Source organism: Antechinus flavipes, chromosome 2, assembly GCF_016432865.1.
Source record: "Antechinus flavipes isolate AdamAnt ecotype Samford, QLD, Australia chromosome 2, AdamAnt_v2, whole genome shotgun sequence".
Taxonomy (NCBI): Eukaryota; Metazoa; Chordata; class Mammalia; order Dasyuromorphia; family Dasyuridae; genus Antechinus; species Antechinus flavipes.
The window spans coordinates 504,045,680-504,063,051 of NC_067399.1; the positions used below are offsets into that span (position 1 = coordinate 504,045,680).

The window sequence follows — 17,372 nt, forward strand, 5'->3', positions numbered from 1 at the left end:
AAGGAACACAAAGAGAGATTGGGATTTCTGGATTTCTTTTGTAAGGTAAAAAAAGGATAGAGAGAGCAATGAAAGGATGGTTAGGGGAAAAGGCCTTTGTGGCTGGCTATTCCCTTGCAGTCACCTTGGTGGGGTGCTGCTGACCAAGGTTGTGGAGGGGAAATGTATGAATTGGATTAAAGGGCTACCAAAATCCTTTCCAAATATTTAAATCACTACTATTCAAGAATGTATCTGTGCGTATATACATGATATACACAGAGACATATATATAGGAATCCTATTTTACATTCATAATTTCTAATAGTACTCCTTATATCGAGCATACAGGCACTTTCATTACAAGATAAAAAACCTTCATCTAATAGATTTTATACTAGTTTGATTGACTATGATGAAATGTACAGGAAACCACCTATATATTTAAAAAGAAATTGAAGATATTGATTAACTCAATAGCAGTAGAAATTGGTCACATTTCATTTGTCAAGAATATCAAACTTAACACAATACAAATAGTATTTTCATAGTAAGTTAAGATACAAATATATCAAACTATTTAATAATCTAAAATACAAGTTTTTTTTTTTAGTAAAAAGCCACTTTATCAGAATAAAATCAAGACACCAAAGAATAATTTAAAAAACATTTTTTATATAGCTATTGATAATTTTACAAAGTACTTTCTCTATAAAAACATGGGAGATAGGGAGTACAAGTATTCTTATTCTCATTTTATATATGAGGAAACTGAGCCTAGTTACATAGCTAGTAAATGTTCTTTTTCTCCTAAATGTATTACATTGCCTCAATATGTCTTCTTACCTCTTGGGACCTCAGTTTCTCTACTTATAAAATGAGAGGGTTAAAAGACACTTTTAATATCTCTTCCACCTGAAAATTCTAATGATGGCAATTTATGGCAGAACTAAATAAAATAACCCCCCCAACCTTTCCCTGTTATTATTCATTAGTAGTGCAATAAATTAAAAACATAAAAACGGAACTTGTGGGCAATCCCAGTTTAGCTGCTTTCTTCTCTATCTTCTTCTTCACTGTCACTTTCACAAAAAAAAATGTCCTTGAATCGAAAGGATTGCTTTGGCATCTCAGGCTCCTGGACAGTTGTACCTTTTTTCTTCAGCTTCCTCTTTAACCTTTGTTCGAGTAATGGGCGGCTGGTTTCATAGAGATAGTCTATGATTTCTAAAAAGAAAACAATTCAGTTTAGTCATGTAATCCTTTAATTCCTGCCTGCCTCATTTTCCTAATTTGTAAAATGGGGATAACAGTAGCACCTATCTCTCAGCGTTACTATGAGGATAAAATGAGATATTACTTGCAAAGTGCTTTGTAAATTGAAATTACTACACAAATGCTAGATAGATTTTTATTTTGTGAAAAATTTTAATTCCAAGTTAATTTTACATTAAATTCAATGGGATAATTTCTAGGTTCAAAATGATGCAAAGAACCAAAAATTAAGAGACTCTGAATCCAAATCATTCTGGATATATTTTTAGTTTATCAAAATAACTGGTTGCTGACTCCCTTCAGTAGAAACTCCTCCATACTTTCTTATCCTGTTGTAATTCTTGTCTATGCCTATATTTTTCATAAAACTACAAATTCTGATTGAGACCTTTAGAGCTGGAAAGTACCCAAGTTTCCAAGGACACACAAGTGGCTCAATGGCAGATAAGGCTTTTCAATCTGGGTCACGACTCAAAATACTAACATGGTACTTTTCATAGATCTTCCATAGGGAGTCCACTTAGCATAATGAAGGCCTTTCCCTCTATATTTTAATAGTTAAGTACTATATTTGATGAGATATTAGTGAAGCAATTAAAAATATCATAATGAATTCATGTTAAATAAACACTGTACTAGGTAATTTGACTAAAAATCAGTGATTGATTTTCTTGTTTTTTGTTTTGTTTGCTGAGGCAATTGGGATTAAGTGACTTGCCCAGGGTCACACAGCTGGGATGGGTCAAGTGTGAAACCAGATTTGAACTCAGGTCTTCCTGACTTCAGGGCTCGAGCTCTATGCATTTCACACCTATCTGTCCCCCAGTGATTGATTTTCAAACATAATCGAAAGTACACAAGCAATGAGTCTTGTTGTCCAAGCACTATTCTCTCATAGCAATGATATTCATAGGATACGATCATAAAGTAATACGGCTGATTTTTATAACAAACATTCCATTCCAGCTCATGTGTTGAAATGAATATTATTCTTCAAAAAGGTAACACTTGAAAACCATAGTTATTGGAATCATTCTGATTCTGTTCAAACCACTGTTATAACACCTTCAAGATAAGTTACCAGATGAGAAAATCAGTACTATTTTTTTATAGTCAGATTTTTTTTTTTTTTTGGAAAACAAAAGCCAGTTACTAGCCAGCTTGGCTCATAATATTTTTTGGTCGATTCCAAAAACCAAACTTATCCTCAAAGCATGAAAGTTTGCCATAAATAAGGACAAACATGAATATACTTGCAAAAGAAGAATCCTAAAAATAATCTTAGGGAGAACAATATCAGTGGAAAAAATGAGAGCAGTTTTACAACTGAAAGAAAATATTCATTCAGCTAGCTAAGTATTTTCATTAAAAAAAAATCAAATGCATTACTTTATAATCACTTCTCAAAACTATTAATACTGTAAAGAAACTAGTCATACCTCCACAGAAAGTGGTCAAAAGATATAAATAAATAGTTCTCAACAAAAGAACTGAAAACTATTATTAAGTCAATGAAAGAAAATTCCCCTCACTTTAGAGAAATACAAATCAAAATCTTGATGTTTTACTTCTCACCCAGAAAACTGGCAAAAAGGACAAGAACATGGCAAGTTGATATGGGAGGGGTTGTGAGAATACAGGCACAATAAATGCATTGCAAGTGCAATTGTGAATGAGTACAACTGTTCTGAAAAGTAATCTGGAATTATGCAAATAAAGTGACTAACATGTCCATACCTTTGGATCTTTACTGGGTTTACACTCCAAAGAATCTACTTTTCTCATATATACCCAGCAGTAATTTTTTTCATAGCAAAGAACAGGAAACAAAGTAGATATAGGCAAAGAAATGAAAGTATCAATCAAATTATCAATGATAGTTTACTTGGAGAATCCTACAGAGTCAACAAAAAAAACTATTTGAAACAATTAACTTCAACAAAATTGCAAGATATAAAATAAGCCCACATAAATTATCAGGATTTCTGTATATTACCAACAAAGCTCAGCCAGAAGAGACAGAAGAAAGAAATTATATTTGTAATAATTATAGACAGTTTAAAATACTTAAGAATCTATCTGCCAAGATACACATAGAGGTTCTGTCTGAACAAGATTACAAGACATTCTTCACACTAATACAGAGTCAACAGGCTAAGGCAATATAATAAAAATTACTACATTACTATAATTAATTTACTAATTCAGCATCACACTAATCAAACTACCAAAGAATTATTTTACAAAGCTAGAAAAAAAGAATAATTTATCTGGAGAAACAAAAGATTTTTCCACAAAACACAAAACAATTTTCAAAGCAATTTGGTAAGAAATAGGTTGACCAATGGAATTGATATGGTATACAATTACAGAAGCAAATGAGCATAGTAGCCTATTGTTTGCTAAGCTCAAAAATCCCAGTTATTGAAACAAGAACTCACTAGTCAACAAAAATTGCTGGGAAACATGGAATGGAAACATGCCTGGCAGAAACTAGGCAGAGACCAGTATCTTGGGCCATATACCAAGATAAATTCAAAATGGGTATATGTGATTTAAATATAAAGGGTGATATGAATAGGGGAAGAGTTTAAGACAAACCAAAAAATCAAGAGATTCATGGTGAAATGAAAATGTTAAGTTTGATTATATAAATAAAAAAGTTTTTACTAATAAAACCCATGCTGCTAAAGTTAGAAGACAAGTAAGAAAATGGAGGGGAAAACTTTACATCAAGTTTCTCTGACAAAAGTCTGATTTCTAAAATATTTAAAGGAACTGAGTAAAAAAATTTATAAGAATAAGAATTATTTCTCAATCACTAAATGGTCAAGAGCAAGAAAATCCAAGTTAACAATAACCATATGAAAAAAATACTCTATATCACTAATGGAGAAATGAAAATTTGAGGTACCATGATCAGAATGGTAACATGACCAAAAAGGAGAATGACAAAACCTGGAGGGGATCTAGAAAAACAGGTGTACTAATGCACTGTTCAACCATTCTGGAAAGAAATTTGGAATTATGCCCAAAACGTTTATATTATATATGGATAATATATAATTTTCTTTTGGTTAGAGTTAAGGAAAATCTACCAGAAATGATGCAGAATAAAGGAAACAGAGCCAAGAAAGCAGGATGCACGATATAATAATGTAAATGCAAAGAATCACACATAAGTAAAAGTTAAAAGTAAATATTGTAAAATTATAAAAACTGAGCATAATTGAAAAAGACAAAGGAGGTGATATCCCTACATCTCACACTTTTACAGAGATGGAAAGTCTTCAAGTATTATACATTGTACAGATTTGCAGATTTTTTTTTTTTTTGATATCCTGATCAGTCGTACTGATTTTTCTTCCTCTCTTTTCTTTAAAAAATACTATTTAGATGAAATGATATGAATAACTTTCAGATGACATTTTATAGTCATGTTTTAAAAATGCTTTAAATCACTATTGACTAGAGAAATGCAAATTAGAACAATTTTGAGGTACCATCTCACACCTCTCAGCCTGGCTAAGATGATAGGAAAACATAATGATAAATGTTGAAGGGGATGTGGGCAAACTGGAACATTAATGCACTGTTAATGGAGTTGTGAAATGATCCAACCATTCTGGAGAGCAGTTTAGAACTATGCCCAAAGGGCTATAAAACTGTGCATACCCTTTGATCCAGCAGTGCTACTACTGAATCTGCATCACAAGGAAATCATAAAGGGAGAAGGACATACATGTGCAAAAAACGTTTGTAGCATCTATTTTTGTGATAGCAAAGAACTGGAAAAATGAGTAGATGCTCATTAATTGGGGAATGGCTGAACAAGTTGTGATATATGAAGATAATGGAATATGTTATATAAAAAAATGTTGAACAAGCTGATTTTAGAAAGGCCTGGAAAGATTTACACAAACTGATCCTGAGCAAAACAAGCATATAACTAAGAATACATTGTACATGATAAAAGTAAGAATTTGTGATGCTGAACTGTGAAAGATTTGGTTATTCTCAGTAATTCAGTGATCTAAAGCTATCCCAATAAAATTTGGACAGAAAATGTCATTTGCATCCAAAAAAAGAACTATGGAAATTGAATGTAAATCAATACATGCTATATTCACTTCCTTTTTTCCCCCCTCTCCCATAGTTTTTCCCTTTTGCTTTACTTTTTCTCTCCCAACATATTCATAAAGCAATGTGTATTAAAAATAAATTTTAAAAAAGAGCCATTTATTGTATGTGATGTCCTTCCAGAGAAAGGGATATTAAGGGGCAGTGAGAATGATAAAAAATAAAAGATATTCATAAAAAAATTCTCCTAAAAATACTATAAGATTAACTTCATAAAGGGAAGAACACTGATAGGGTAGAAGAAGATGGAGGTTAAATTAACTTAGAAGAAATGATTTCTGAATCCTCCTTTCACCAAGAAATCTTTTCATCATGGAGTTCACATCAGGAAGAACAAGGATCACTGGCCACACTTGGACAAGTAACACGGAAAGAGCATTACTTGATTTCTAATTTGTTGCTATTTTTTAGAGTAAGAAAAATGGTTTTTAAAATCTTCTTAGTTTCATATAATCACAGTTATTCATTTTATCTTCTGTAATTACCTCTATTTCTTGTTTGGTTAAAACCATATATTCTACCCATAGTAGGGAGAAGTATATACAATTTGCCCCTCTTCTGCTCACTGAGAAAGCAAGAAATGATGCCTATTATACATGAAGTCATGCCAAATATATTTCTATATTAGTCATGCAGCAAACAAAAAATGAGAAAATAAGCTTTGATCTGTATTCAACAGATCATCAATCCTCTCTCTGAAGGTAAATAGCATTTTTCATAGTCATTGATTGGTGTGTTGATCACAGTAGCTAATTCTTTCACAGTTGATTATTATTGCTCTTAACATGTACAATATTTTCCTAGTTTTTGACCCTAAGGGCACAAAAAGATACTTTGTGGGTATAGTTAAACTGTAGCAAGCTAAGTGATTTACATTCAAGAATTAAAACTCAAAATATAATGAAAGATCTCCAGCATGTTGGGCAAATGCCTGCTATGGGGCATTTAAAGAAGAAAAAAACTCACACATTAGGAATAAGCATGGGTAGGTTGAAATCTGGACCATTAGAGGGAGCCCCCACATTTATAAATTCATGGGATCTATTGATATATTGTAGGACGCCAAAAATTATGTTGAGATTTTAAACTACTTTGTAACATACCCTATGATGCCATGTCATGCAAACCACCTAAATTGTGGTTTGCAATCCCATATAGGGTCTCATAACTGAATGTGGAGATTGCAAAATTATGATTTATTCTCAGAAATGTTTGATTTTTACCTATTTTATAGATCTTTATTGAGAACCACTGGTTCTCAATCTTTTTTGAGTAAAAAAGAATTCTTTTTTCTGGAGAGCAATCTGGAATTACGCCCAAAAAGTTATCAAGCTGTGCATACCCTTTGATCCAGCAGTGCTACTACTGGGTTTATACCCCAAAGAGAAAAAGGGACCTGTATGTGCTAAAATGTTTGTGGCAGCCCTGTTTGTAGTGGTTAGAAGCTGGAAAATGAATGGATGCCCATCAATTGGAGAATGGGTAAATGGTGGCATATGAACGTTATGGAATATTATTGTTCTGTAAGAAATGACCAGCAGGATGAACACAAGAGAGGACTGGCGAGACTTACATGAACTGATGCTAAGTGAAATAAGCAGAACGAGGAGATCATTATATACTCCAACAACTATACTGTATGAGGATGTATTCTGACAGAAGTGGATCTCTTCTACAAAGAGAAGATCTAACTCAGTTTCAATTGATCAATGATGGACAGAAGCAGCTATACCCAAAGAAAGGACACTGGGAAATGAAAGTAAACTGCTTACATTTTTGTTTTTCTCCCCAGGTTATTTTTACCTTCTGAATCCAATTCTTCTTGTGCAACAAGAGAACTGTTCAGTTCTGCACATATATATTGTATCTAGGATATACTGTGACATATTTAACATGTATAGGACTACTTGCCATCTTGGGGAGGGAGTAAAGGGAGGGAGGGGAAAAGTCAAAACAGAAGTGAGTGCAAGGGATAATGTTGTAAAGAAATTTTTTTCAAAATAAAAAAAAAAATTAAAAAAAAAAAGAATTCTTTTTACTATCAAAAAATTTCCTAGCTTCCATGATAAAGTAGTATTTATATTAGTATCTGTTGAGAAAAAGCACAACAAAAACTATTAACTTAACAATATTGTACTAAGAATTTTTTTTCTATGAGCATAAATGAATGATCATATAAAACTGTCAACATAAACCCCATTTTTCATGTTGCACATTTTCTGGGGTTAAATGGAGAACAAGTAGAAATGCTTGATATGAATTTGAAGTCTAGGTCCATGGCTCAAAAGCTAAGAATCACTGATCTAAGCTGAAATCCCTGACAACAAAGAGGAAGTAACACGGCCCAATTAATGACTACTGACCTGGGAAGGTTTTCTTCTGCCAAAGAGGAACACAGGTAGCTTTCAGTTTGTAAAATTTAGATTGCACATAGGATGGAGGAACATCTCTAAAAACAACAACAAAAACAAACAAACAAAAAACCCAAAAGGAATAAATATATTTATATTCAGCATTTTTCAACTCAGAAATTCAATATTATGGAAAAAAAGTATATTATTGGCATCACAATTACTGTTGTTTCAGTGTGCCTGACTATGAGACACCGTTTGGGGTATTCTTTGGCAAAGATACTGGAATAGTTTGCCATTTCCTTTTCCAGATCATTTTATAGATGAGAAACTGAGACAAACAGGATTAAATGACTTGCCCAGGATCACACAGTTAATAAGTATTTGTCTGAGGCCACATTTCAATGCATGATGTGTCTTCCTGATTACAAATCCAGTGTTCTATCCACCTAGCCATCACCTAGTTTAGTTACCTATACAATTATTACTACCAATACCTAATTACAATGGCTGGAAATGGATTTTTTAAAAAAGAAAACACATCAGAAACCACTATTCTTTGCTTATAAATCAAAGTACCAGCATGATAAATGTGGAAATATGTTTAGAAGAATTGCATATGTGTTTAAACTATTTTGGATTGCTTGGTGTCTAGAGGAGAGAGAAAAATATGGAACACAAGGTTTTGTAAGGGTGAATGTTGAAAACTATCTGTGAATGTATTTTGAAAAATAAAAGCTATTAAAAAAGTAATAAAGTCCTTTACAATCTGAAAAAAATAAAAATAAAAGCACTGAATATAGTGTTCACCTGAATTTAAACTTGTCAGGCAAACAGAATTTCTTTTCTTTTTTTCCTTTTCTATGAAAATAAAGTTGAAATAGGACCTTGGAGATCATCTAATTAAGTTCACTCAATTTAAAGATAGGAGGCCCAGAGAAGTAGTTATATAAACTTGGGGAAGTCCCTTTATCTGTTTAGATCTCAACTTCCTTTTCTATAAAAGGAGGGAATTGAACTTAATGACCTTTAATGCTCTAAAAGTTTCACAGCTAAGATGCCAAATCCAGGAATAAAACAGCAGCACCCATGTAATATTCTTGAGAATGTACAGCAAGGTTTAATTTTTCATTTTAGAAGATTCACACCATATTTTAAAAAAATTACTTTTCAAGATTTTCAGCTTATTTGACATTTTCTCATTTGTAATTAACAAATCACACAAGCATTTATTAAATACCTACTATGTGCCAGCAACTGTTCTAGGAGCTGGGAACACAAGAGTCTGTGCATTTAAGAAGCTTAAAACTAAGAAAGGGACACAACCATCTATAAATACTTCCTATAGAAGGCACTAGCTGAACTTCTGAAAATTTGAACATCAGAGACTAAGAAGTAATAAGAAGAGAAGGACCGTTTTGGTGAGGGGAAAGACTAAGACAAAGGTCTTATGGAGATGGGAAATGGAGTGTTATGAGGATTAGTGAGGAGGACATTTTGGTTTGTGTTATAAGCGATGGGAAGGGGAGAAAAGAAATTGGATACAAAAGATTGGGGCCAAGTTGTAAAGGTCTTTAGAAGTTAAAGAGGATTTTATATTTTATTCCAGAGGTAAAGCCATCCCTGGAGTTTATTGTCCCTCAGAGTTCTATTGCACATTTTAGGCTCTAGGGATAGAATAAACTTCTAGGGAGAGAAGGTTGCTATGGCAAGGTAAAAAAAATCTGTAGGAGAGGAATGAAGATATGCTATCTGAGAAATGGATGAAGAATGGAGGATTCTTATTTACAAAATGAGAAGATTCAAGATGAATGCAATAGCTATCCTCATGTAATCCAAGGCTAATCCTATGGAAGAGGAAACTTGTTTTATGGATGCAAAGAACAAATCTAGAAGCAATGAATAGAAGTTACTAAGAGACCACATTGGGGCTGACAGCTGGACAAAATGCCCCCACTCAGAGTGGTTGCTTTTAGAATCAGACTGGATGGCTACTGATGACTCTTCCAATAGGAAAATTGATTCTAATGTCAAAAGTGAAATAGAGATTATGAAGTCTTTTTTTTTTTTTTTCCCCCTGAGGCAATTGGGGTTAAGTGACATGCCCAGAGTCACACAGCTAGGAAGTGTTAAGTGGCTGAGACCAGATTTGAACTCAGGTCCTCCTGACTTCAGGGCTGGTGCTGATTAGGAAATCTTTAAGAAGAAAATCATATGAGCTAAATAGGTTAATAATGGCTATTTTGCCAATATGGATGTCATACAGCACTATCAAAACAAATAGATAACTTTTAAAAGTGCTTTGTGTATATTTAACAATGTAAATTTATGAATTCTAGATTTTTTTTGCAACAATAAAACAAGAATCTGGTAAATATTTTAACTGTGAATAATAAATACACAGAGAATAACAAAAGAGATCATTTTTCTCTTTTATTCTTATATATTGTTATTGACCAATCATACTGCCTCTGAATAGTGAGGAAAATAAACTTTAGACAGTTTGGGAATGCTAAGCATTTAACAACCAGCTCTCCAAAAAACCCATCTGTCATACTAGTTTAAACTGAGTACAGCCAATTAGTTTTGTTTGAGTATATATGTTTGCAATACAGTTTAAGATGATAGAGAAAGCAAATCTTTCATTTAAAAAGAAAAATTAAAGGCCTTACAAGTCTGACTAAAGTATAATGTGGTTGATATTATGGTCAATCATACAAAGGAAAAGTGAAAAATGTTCATTGTCATGGAGGCAATCAAAATGAAAATTCACTCATATCTTACTGCTTAGATATTATAGTATATAAAATTCTTTTTTCAAATAAAGTAAATTTACCAATAGTTCCCTAAAACTCTCAAGTATTAGTTTTACATAGTTCCTAAAAATTTACAAGCCACCTCTTTAGACTGAATCCTTCTGATTAGCCTACTATCAAAAAAATGTTCTTACCCAATGGCACCAGCAAGATGCTCCCAATTAACTTCATTAGCTTCTTGTACATTTGTTTGATACAACCTGAGAGGAAATCAAAAGTATGTGTTAATAAAATCTGTTGTATTTCAAGTCATTTATCAACCAAACAATAGTCCCAGGGGGAGAAAAAAAAAATCAGGTTTGACAAGTTATAAGAACCAGCCTAGGAAAGAGCATCTTAGCATTTGAGAAATCCAAGAACACTAAGTCTTGGAGGAAGAATTCAGTAACTTATGAAAAAAACTAGAAAATACAATTTAAAATCATGTTCTGAAAAGATTTAGACTTTACCACAGGAGTCAAAAAAGTCATGATTTAAAAAAATTAAGAACATCTGGTTAAGACCAATATTGCATGCAAAGCACCAAAATTAATTCCTAATGGAGAAGTGATTAAATCCAACAATTCACACAATTTAAAAAATTAGAAAAGAATGAAAGGTATTTTTCAAAACTGTGGTTAGACAAAGATGAGGATATTACAAAGGGCAAAATAAAGTTGTTGATTTCAATTATTTACAAATTAAAAGTTTTTGTATAAATAAAATCCATGTATGTAGAATAAGAGAAACCATAGATGGGACCCATCCAAAAATCATTACATCCAATATCTCTGACAAATTCTCTGGGTATAAATTCATCCAAAATCTCTGACATTCAAATTCTCTAGGGAACTGACACAAACATAAAAGATCAAGACTCACTTCCTATTGATAAGTGGTCAAAGGACATGGGCAGTTTTAAAAATAAGACATGCAAATCGTCACCATTTGTGTGAAAAATGTTCCAAATGATTAAATATTAAGAGAAATGCAAATAAAACCTTTTTGAAGTATTACCTCACACCTGTCAAGTTGACAAAATGATAAAAGATGGAAATAGTCAATGTTAAGGAAACTGTAAAAAGAAGGGAACATTTTTACACTAATGGAAAGCCAAGAATTTGTCTCACAATTCTGGAAAAAAATTTGTAATTAGGTATAAAAAGTAAATTGGGGGAGCAGCTAGGTGGTGCAGTAGATAGAGTACCACCCCTGAAGTCAGAAGGACCTGAGTTCAAATCTGGGCTCAGACACTTAGTATTTCCTAGTTGTGTGACCTTGGGCAAGTCACTTGATCCCAATTGTCTCAGCAAAAAAAAAAAAAAAAAAAAGATAAATTGGATAGTCATACTTTTTGACGTAGAAAACCAACGACTGGACTTTTAACCCAAAGAAATCAAAGAAAGGCCTTATTTTTATAAAAATATTCAAAGCAGCACTTTTGGTAGTAGAAAAAACTTAAAACAAAATTTAGGTACATATTGGTTAGGAGATATCTGAACAAATGGTGACATGACTAATGGAATCAGCAAAACATGGGAGGACTAACTAGTATGAACAGAGGCAGAAGTGCAGAATTGAAACAATGGACATAATGACCATAAATGAAGATACCACAGAACTCAGATCAAATATAATAATCAGCGTGAGTTCCAGATGACTGGTACTGGAATACATTTCCTCTGTATTGAGAGATATTGTACTATAGGTGTGGAATGTTGTGCAAGTGGATTGCTATTATTAGATAGTTTTCCTTAACTGCTATTTTTTTAAAGAAAGTATATCTTTCAGAGATGTATGTATGATTTATTGGGAAATAATTGTAAAAAAAAAAAAAAAAAAAAACCAAGGAGGACCAAGAAAGCATTTAAAAAACAAATGGTAAGCCCAAATATTCCCATATCAAAAGTTACAACTTAAAATCAAGACCCATTGAAACTTTATTTTCAACTTAATATTATTGAAACTATGATTCATGGTAAAAACAATTTACTGAACACTATAAAGCTTACTCATCAACTCTAATCTATCTACACATAGCAGAAGAATATGAGTCCCTTTACTGGCACTTGAGTTAAGACACTACCTATACTAGCTTGCAGTCCTAGGTTTAAGACCCAGGTCAAGGAGATGTACAAGTACACCAGAGCTTAGGGCTGCAGGAGAGCTGGAACACTGCTCACAATTTCCAGGGTGGAAAAGAGCTCAAACCAGAAGAGTAGCAAACATATCTTTTCCTAGATCATACTTTTTAGAAGAACTGAAAACTTACATGTCTCCAGGTTTATCTCTTAAAACAGCTGCACAAAACCCTGAAGTTTGGGATAATATCCTCTCACTGGGATGGACAGCTTCACTTTAGCATAGTTAAAAGCCAAGAAATAGGTTGGAAAAATGAACAAAGAGTAGATAAAAGATCCTAATTATATAGTTACTATGGTGACAGAGAAGATCAAAACGCAAACTCAGAAGAAGACAACAAAGTCAAAGCTGCCATCCAAATCTTCAAAGAGAAATATAAATTGTTCTCAGGTCATGGAAGAGCTTAAAAATGATTTTTTAAAAAATCAAATAACAGAAGTAGAGGAAAAATTGGTAAGAGGAATGAGAGTGATGCAAGAATATCATGAAAAAAAGAGTCAACACCTTGGGATAAAGGAGACATGAAAAAGGAATAAAAACAAAACAAAAAACAAAAAAACAAAAAACAACCTCCTTAAAACTAGACTAAGGCAAATGGAAAAAGAGGCACACAAATTCAAAGAGAAGAATGCCTTGAAAAGCAGCATTGGCCACATGGAAAAAGATACAAAATACAACAATTCATGGAATAGAAAAAGATCTAAGAACTGTATGGGACATATTATGTATTTAAAAAATATAAAATGGGAAGTGTCAAGTTGATCAAATGAATGATGCAGAAAATAAGCGTTATAGATAGGGGTGCATTGGTAAATTTTTAACAAGCAAATCTCCAAAATCCTACCCACACACTTTAGAATTTTATCTGCATTAAAATTTTCCCATTACCCTCTTAAATCTAGACAATTAACAAAATAATACATCAAGTTTTGATCTGAAGGGTTTGCTGATTTCCAAGATGTAAATGATCACAATGAAAATTTTTTAACTGGCTTTACCTGACTTGAATTGGTTCCAGTATCCCTGATCAAAGGACTCTAAAGGACAGAGAAAACCACAGACTAGAGTAGGAAGGGAAGTCTCAAAGAACATTTGAGATACTAAATGCTCTGGAAGAACAGGCAAGATTTGGAGAGGAGTAGGATATGCCAAGTACATGGTGAGCTACATGAGAAAAGCTTTGGAGGTAAGAAGGATTAAAGTATCCTTGGGAGGTAATGAATAAACCAGCTTGGCAGGTTGGGGAATAATGAAATCATCACTGGCACAAATGGAGGTTTGGACTTAAAATACCTATTTCAATTCTATACTGGGCAGACACATCTTACATTCTTTTCTAAATCTTGACATTATGCTCTTTATTTTTTCCTCCAGTCTGACCCCATTCCTATTCTTTCTAGCATATTGCTCCACAATTAATTTCTTCTCTAATTTTCATTTTTTTTCTGTATCAACTCAGATCTTCCACATCACTTAAACAAATTAAAAAACAACTTTCATGCCAACCTGTGATATCCTTGGCAATAAGGTTCTATGTCTCTCCTGGCTCAGACAACCAAAGTCTTAAGAAAGGATGTCTATCAAAAATTGCTGGGAAAATTGGAAATCAGTATGGCAGAAACTAGGCATTGACCCACACTTAACACCGTACACCAAGATAAGGTCAAAATGGGTTCATGACCTAGGCATAAAGAATGAGATGATAAATAAATTGGAAGAGCATAGGATAATTTACCTCGCAGACCTGTGGAAGAGGGAGGAATTTATGACCAAAGAAGAACTAGAGATCACTATTGATGACAACATAGAAAATTTTGATTATATCAAATTGAAAAGTTTTTGTACAAACAAAACAAATGCAAACAAGATTAGAAGGGAAACAATAAACTGGGAAAACATTTTTACAATCAAAGGTTCTGATAAAGGCCTCATTTCCAAAATATATAAAGAATTGACTCTAATCTATAAGAAATCAAACCATTCTCCAATTGATAAATGGTCAAAGGATATGAACAGACAATTCTCAGACGAGAAATTGAAACTATTTATAGACATATGAAAATATGCTCCAAATCATTATTAATCAGAGAAATGCAAATTAAGACAACTCTGAGATACCACTACACACCTGTCAGATTGGCTAGAATGACAGGGAAAGATAATGTGGAATGTTGGAGGGGATGTGGGAAAACAGGGACACTGATACATTGTTGGTGGAATTGTGAACACATCCAGCCATTCTGGAGAGCAATTTGGAATTATGCTCAAAAAGTTATCAAACTGTGCATACTCTTTGATCCAGCAGTGTTTCTACTGGGCTTATACCCCAAAGAGATAGTAAAGAAAGGAAAGGGACCTGTATGTGCCAAAATGTTTGTGACAGCTCTGTTTGTAGTGGCTAGAAGCTGGAAAATGAAAGGATGTCCAACAATTGGAGAATGGTTGAGTAAATTGTGGTATATGAATGTTATGGAATATTACTGTTCTGTAAGGAATGACCAGCAGGATGAATACAGAGAGGACTGGCGAGACTTACATGAACTGATGCTGAGTGAAATGAGCAGAACCAGGAGATCATTATATACCTCAACAACGTTAGTGTTTGAGGATGTATTCTGATGGAAGTGGATCTCTTCGATAAAGAGAGCCTTAATTGATCAAAGATGGACAGAAGCAGCTACACCCAGAGAAAGAACACTGGGAAATGAATATAAACTGCTTGCATTTTTGTTTTTCTTCCCGGGTTATTTATACCTTCTGAATCTAATTCTCCCTGTGCAACAAAAAAACTGTTCGGTTCTGCACACATATATTGTATCTAGGATATACTGCAACCCATTCAAAATGTAAAGGACTGCTTGTCATCTGGGGGAAGGGGTGGAGGGAGGGAGGGGAAAAATCAGAACAGAAGTGAATGCAAGGGATAATGCTGTAAAAAATTACCCTGGCATGCGTTCTATCAATAAAAAGTTATTAAAAAAAAAAAAAAAGAAAGGATGTCTACTCTCTCCCTTTCACTTCTCAACCCTCATCACTCAAATGAAACTGCTCACTCCAAGATTACCAATGCTCTCTTAGTTGCTAATGGTTTTCTCTCAAGTCTTCATATAACTTCTATAGCTCTCAGCCCTGCTCTCCTGCAGTCTCTCTTTGGTTTTTCATAACTCTGATTGCTCTTGGTTTTCTAGCATATACAACAACCCCTCGGCTGGATCACCTGCTCTCTAAATGTAGGGTTTTTCCAAGTCTTTTTGATTTTAGGTTTAGCAATCTACTCTCTATACCACACTTTACCTCTCTAGAGCAGAGATATAAACCTAGGCCCAGTGATCCACAATGTTTTGAGTAGTAGCATTAACAAAATTAAAATGTAATTGGGAAATAACTGATAGACAAAAAAAGAAAACATTAGGATATAAACAATATTAATATATATTTTTCTCTACCAAAAAGGCATATAGGGATCCTTATATACTGTTTAGTAGCCTCCTTTTTCTTTTTGAGTTTGACACCACTCTTTAGAAAACTCTTTTTGAGTTCTAATACATGACAATGAAGTGTACTGAAGTGCATCCAGATAAATGCTGCAATAATATTTGTTAAAAAAAAAAAAGATACTTCAAAGGATATGAATAGACAATTTTCACACAAAGAAATCAAAACTATTTTTACTCATATGAAAAAATGCTCTAAATCTCTATTGATTAGAGAAATATGTAGAGAACTCCTAGGAAGCGAGAAACTTCAGTAACTGGAATATTCCCCTCCTCCTAAGATTAATCAAGAGTGCATTTAAGCTTGAAGTCACGAGAAAACATAAGGTCCTGGAACAATTACTGGGGCATTGTGAACTTTAAGTAAGATCGAGTCCCTAGAAACTAACAACATGCTTCAGAGAGTTAGATCATAGAAAAGAGAAACCAGGGTTGGTTACAGAACTATGTTTTTCATAGTAACATGTTGTTTTAAGATATATAAGCAACATGCTCTCTCTCATTAAATGGCTCTATTGAATATTCAGCAACTTCATCTCCTTATTTTCACCACTAGCCCCTTTGTTGTGCTGACTACCACAAATGGCTCCCAACATGGGGCCCCTGGTTCTCAAACAGCCCACAAAGGAAGCAGAGATCTGATAGTCTTCTAGTGGTTGGTACCCCCTGGGTAACCGGAGGACAAAAGGCCTAAGTCCAGGTAAGGGGAAGGCTCCAGCAGCACTGCTCACTGGGACATCTCACTTTTTATTTTTTGGAGCAAATGGACATGTAAAACAATAGGAGGGCAATTAGTTAAAGGATTAAAGAATGAAAGGAAAGATCTTAAACTTTTACAATTAATTATGTTAAAAAGGGGAGTAAAGGGGCAGCTAGGTGGCACAGTGGATAGAGCACTAGCCCTGAAGCCAGGAGGACCTGAGTTCAAATGTGGCTTCAGATACTTAACACTTCCTGGCTGTGTGACCTTGGGCAAGTCACTTAACCCCAACTGCCTCAGCAAAAAAAAAAAAAAAAAAAAAAAAAAAAAAAAAAAAAAAAAAAAGAAAAGAAAAAAGGGGAATAAGGGCTAAGAAAAATAAGTTAAGAGCATTTTTATAGGATGTTTATAACAATACACCCTGGTTCCCCAGCAGCCCCCAAATCACTACCAGTGAATGGGAAGCCATAAAAATAACTTTATACAAAGAATGTAA

At 33.6% G+C, this 17,372-nt stretch overlaps 1 protein-coding gene across 2 annotated transcripts in view; it reads right to left on the bottom strand.

The window, feature by feature from the left end:
• Positions 1-634: 634 nt before the first annotated feature.
• TTF1 (transcription termination factor 1) overlaps positions 635-17,372 on the bottom strand; it is a 39,059-nt gene continuing 22,321 nt past the window's right edge. The window contains exons 10-12 of one of the 2 annotated variants that reach the window (XM_051980217.1): positions 10,696-10,761; positions 7,758-7,843; positions 635-1,206 (exon numbers count right to left, since the gene is read on the bottom strand). In XM_051980217.1, coding sequence (XP_051836177.1) covers positions 1,025-1,206; positions 7,758-7,843; positions 10,696-10,761 — 334 coding nt within the window. In that variant the 3' untranslated portion in view covers positions 635-1,024. Of the gene's footprint in view, positions 1,207-7,757; positions 7,844-10,695; positions 10,762-17,372 lie in introns of those variants that run through there. The other variant, XR_007950960.1, reaches the window with a different exon arrangement.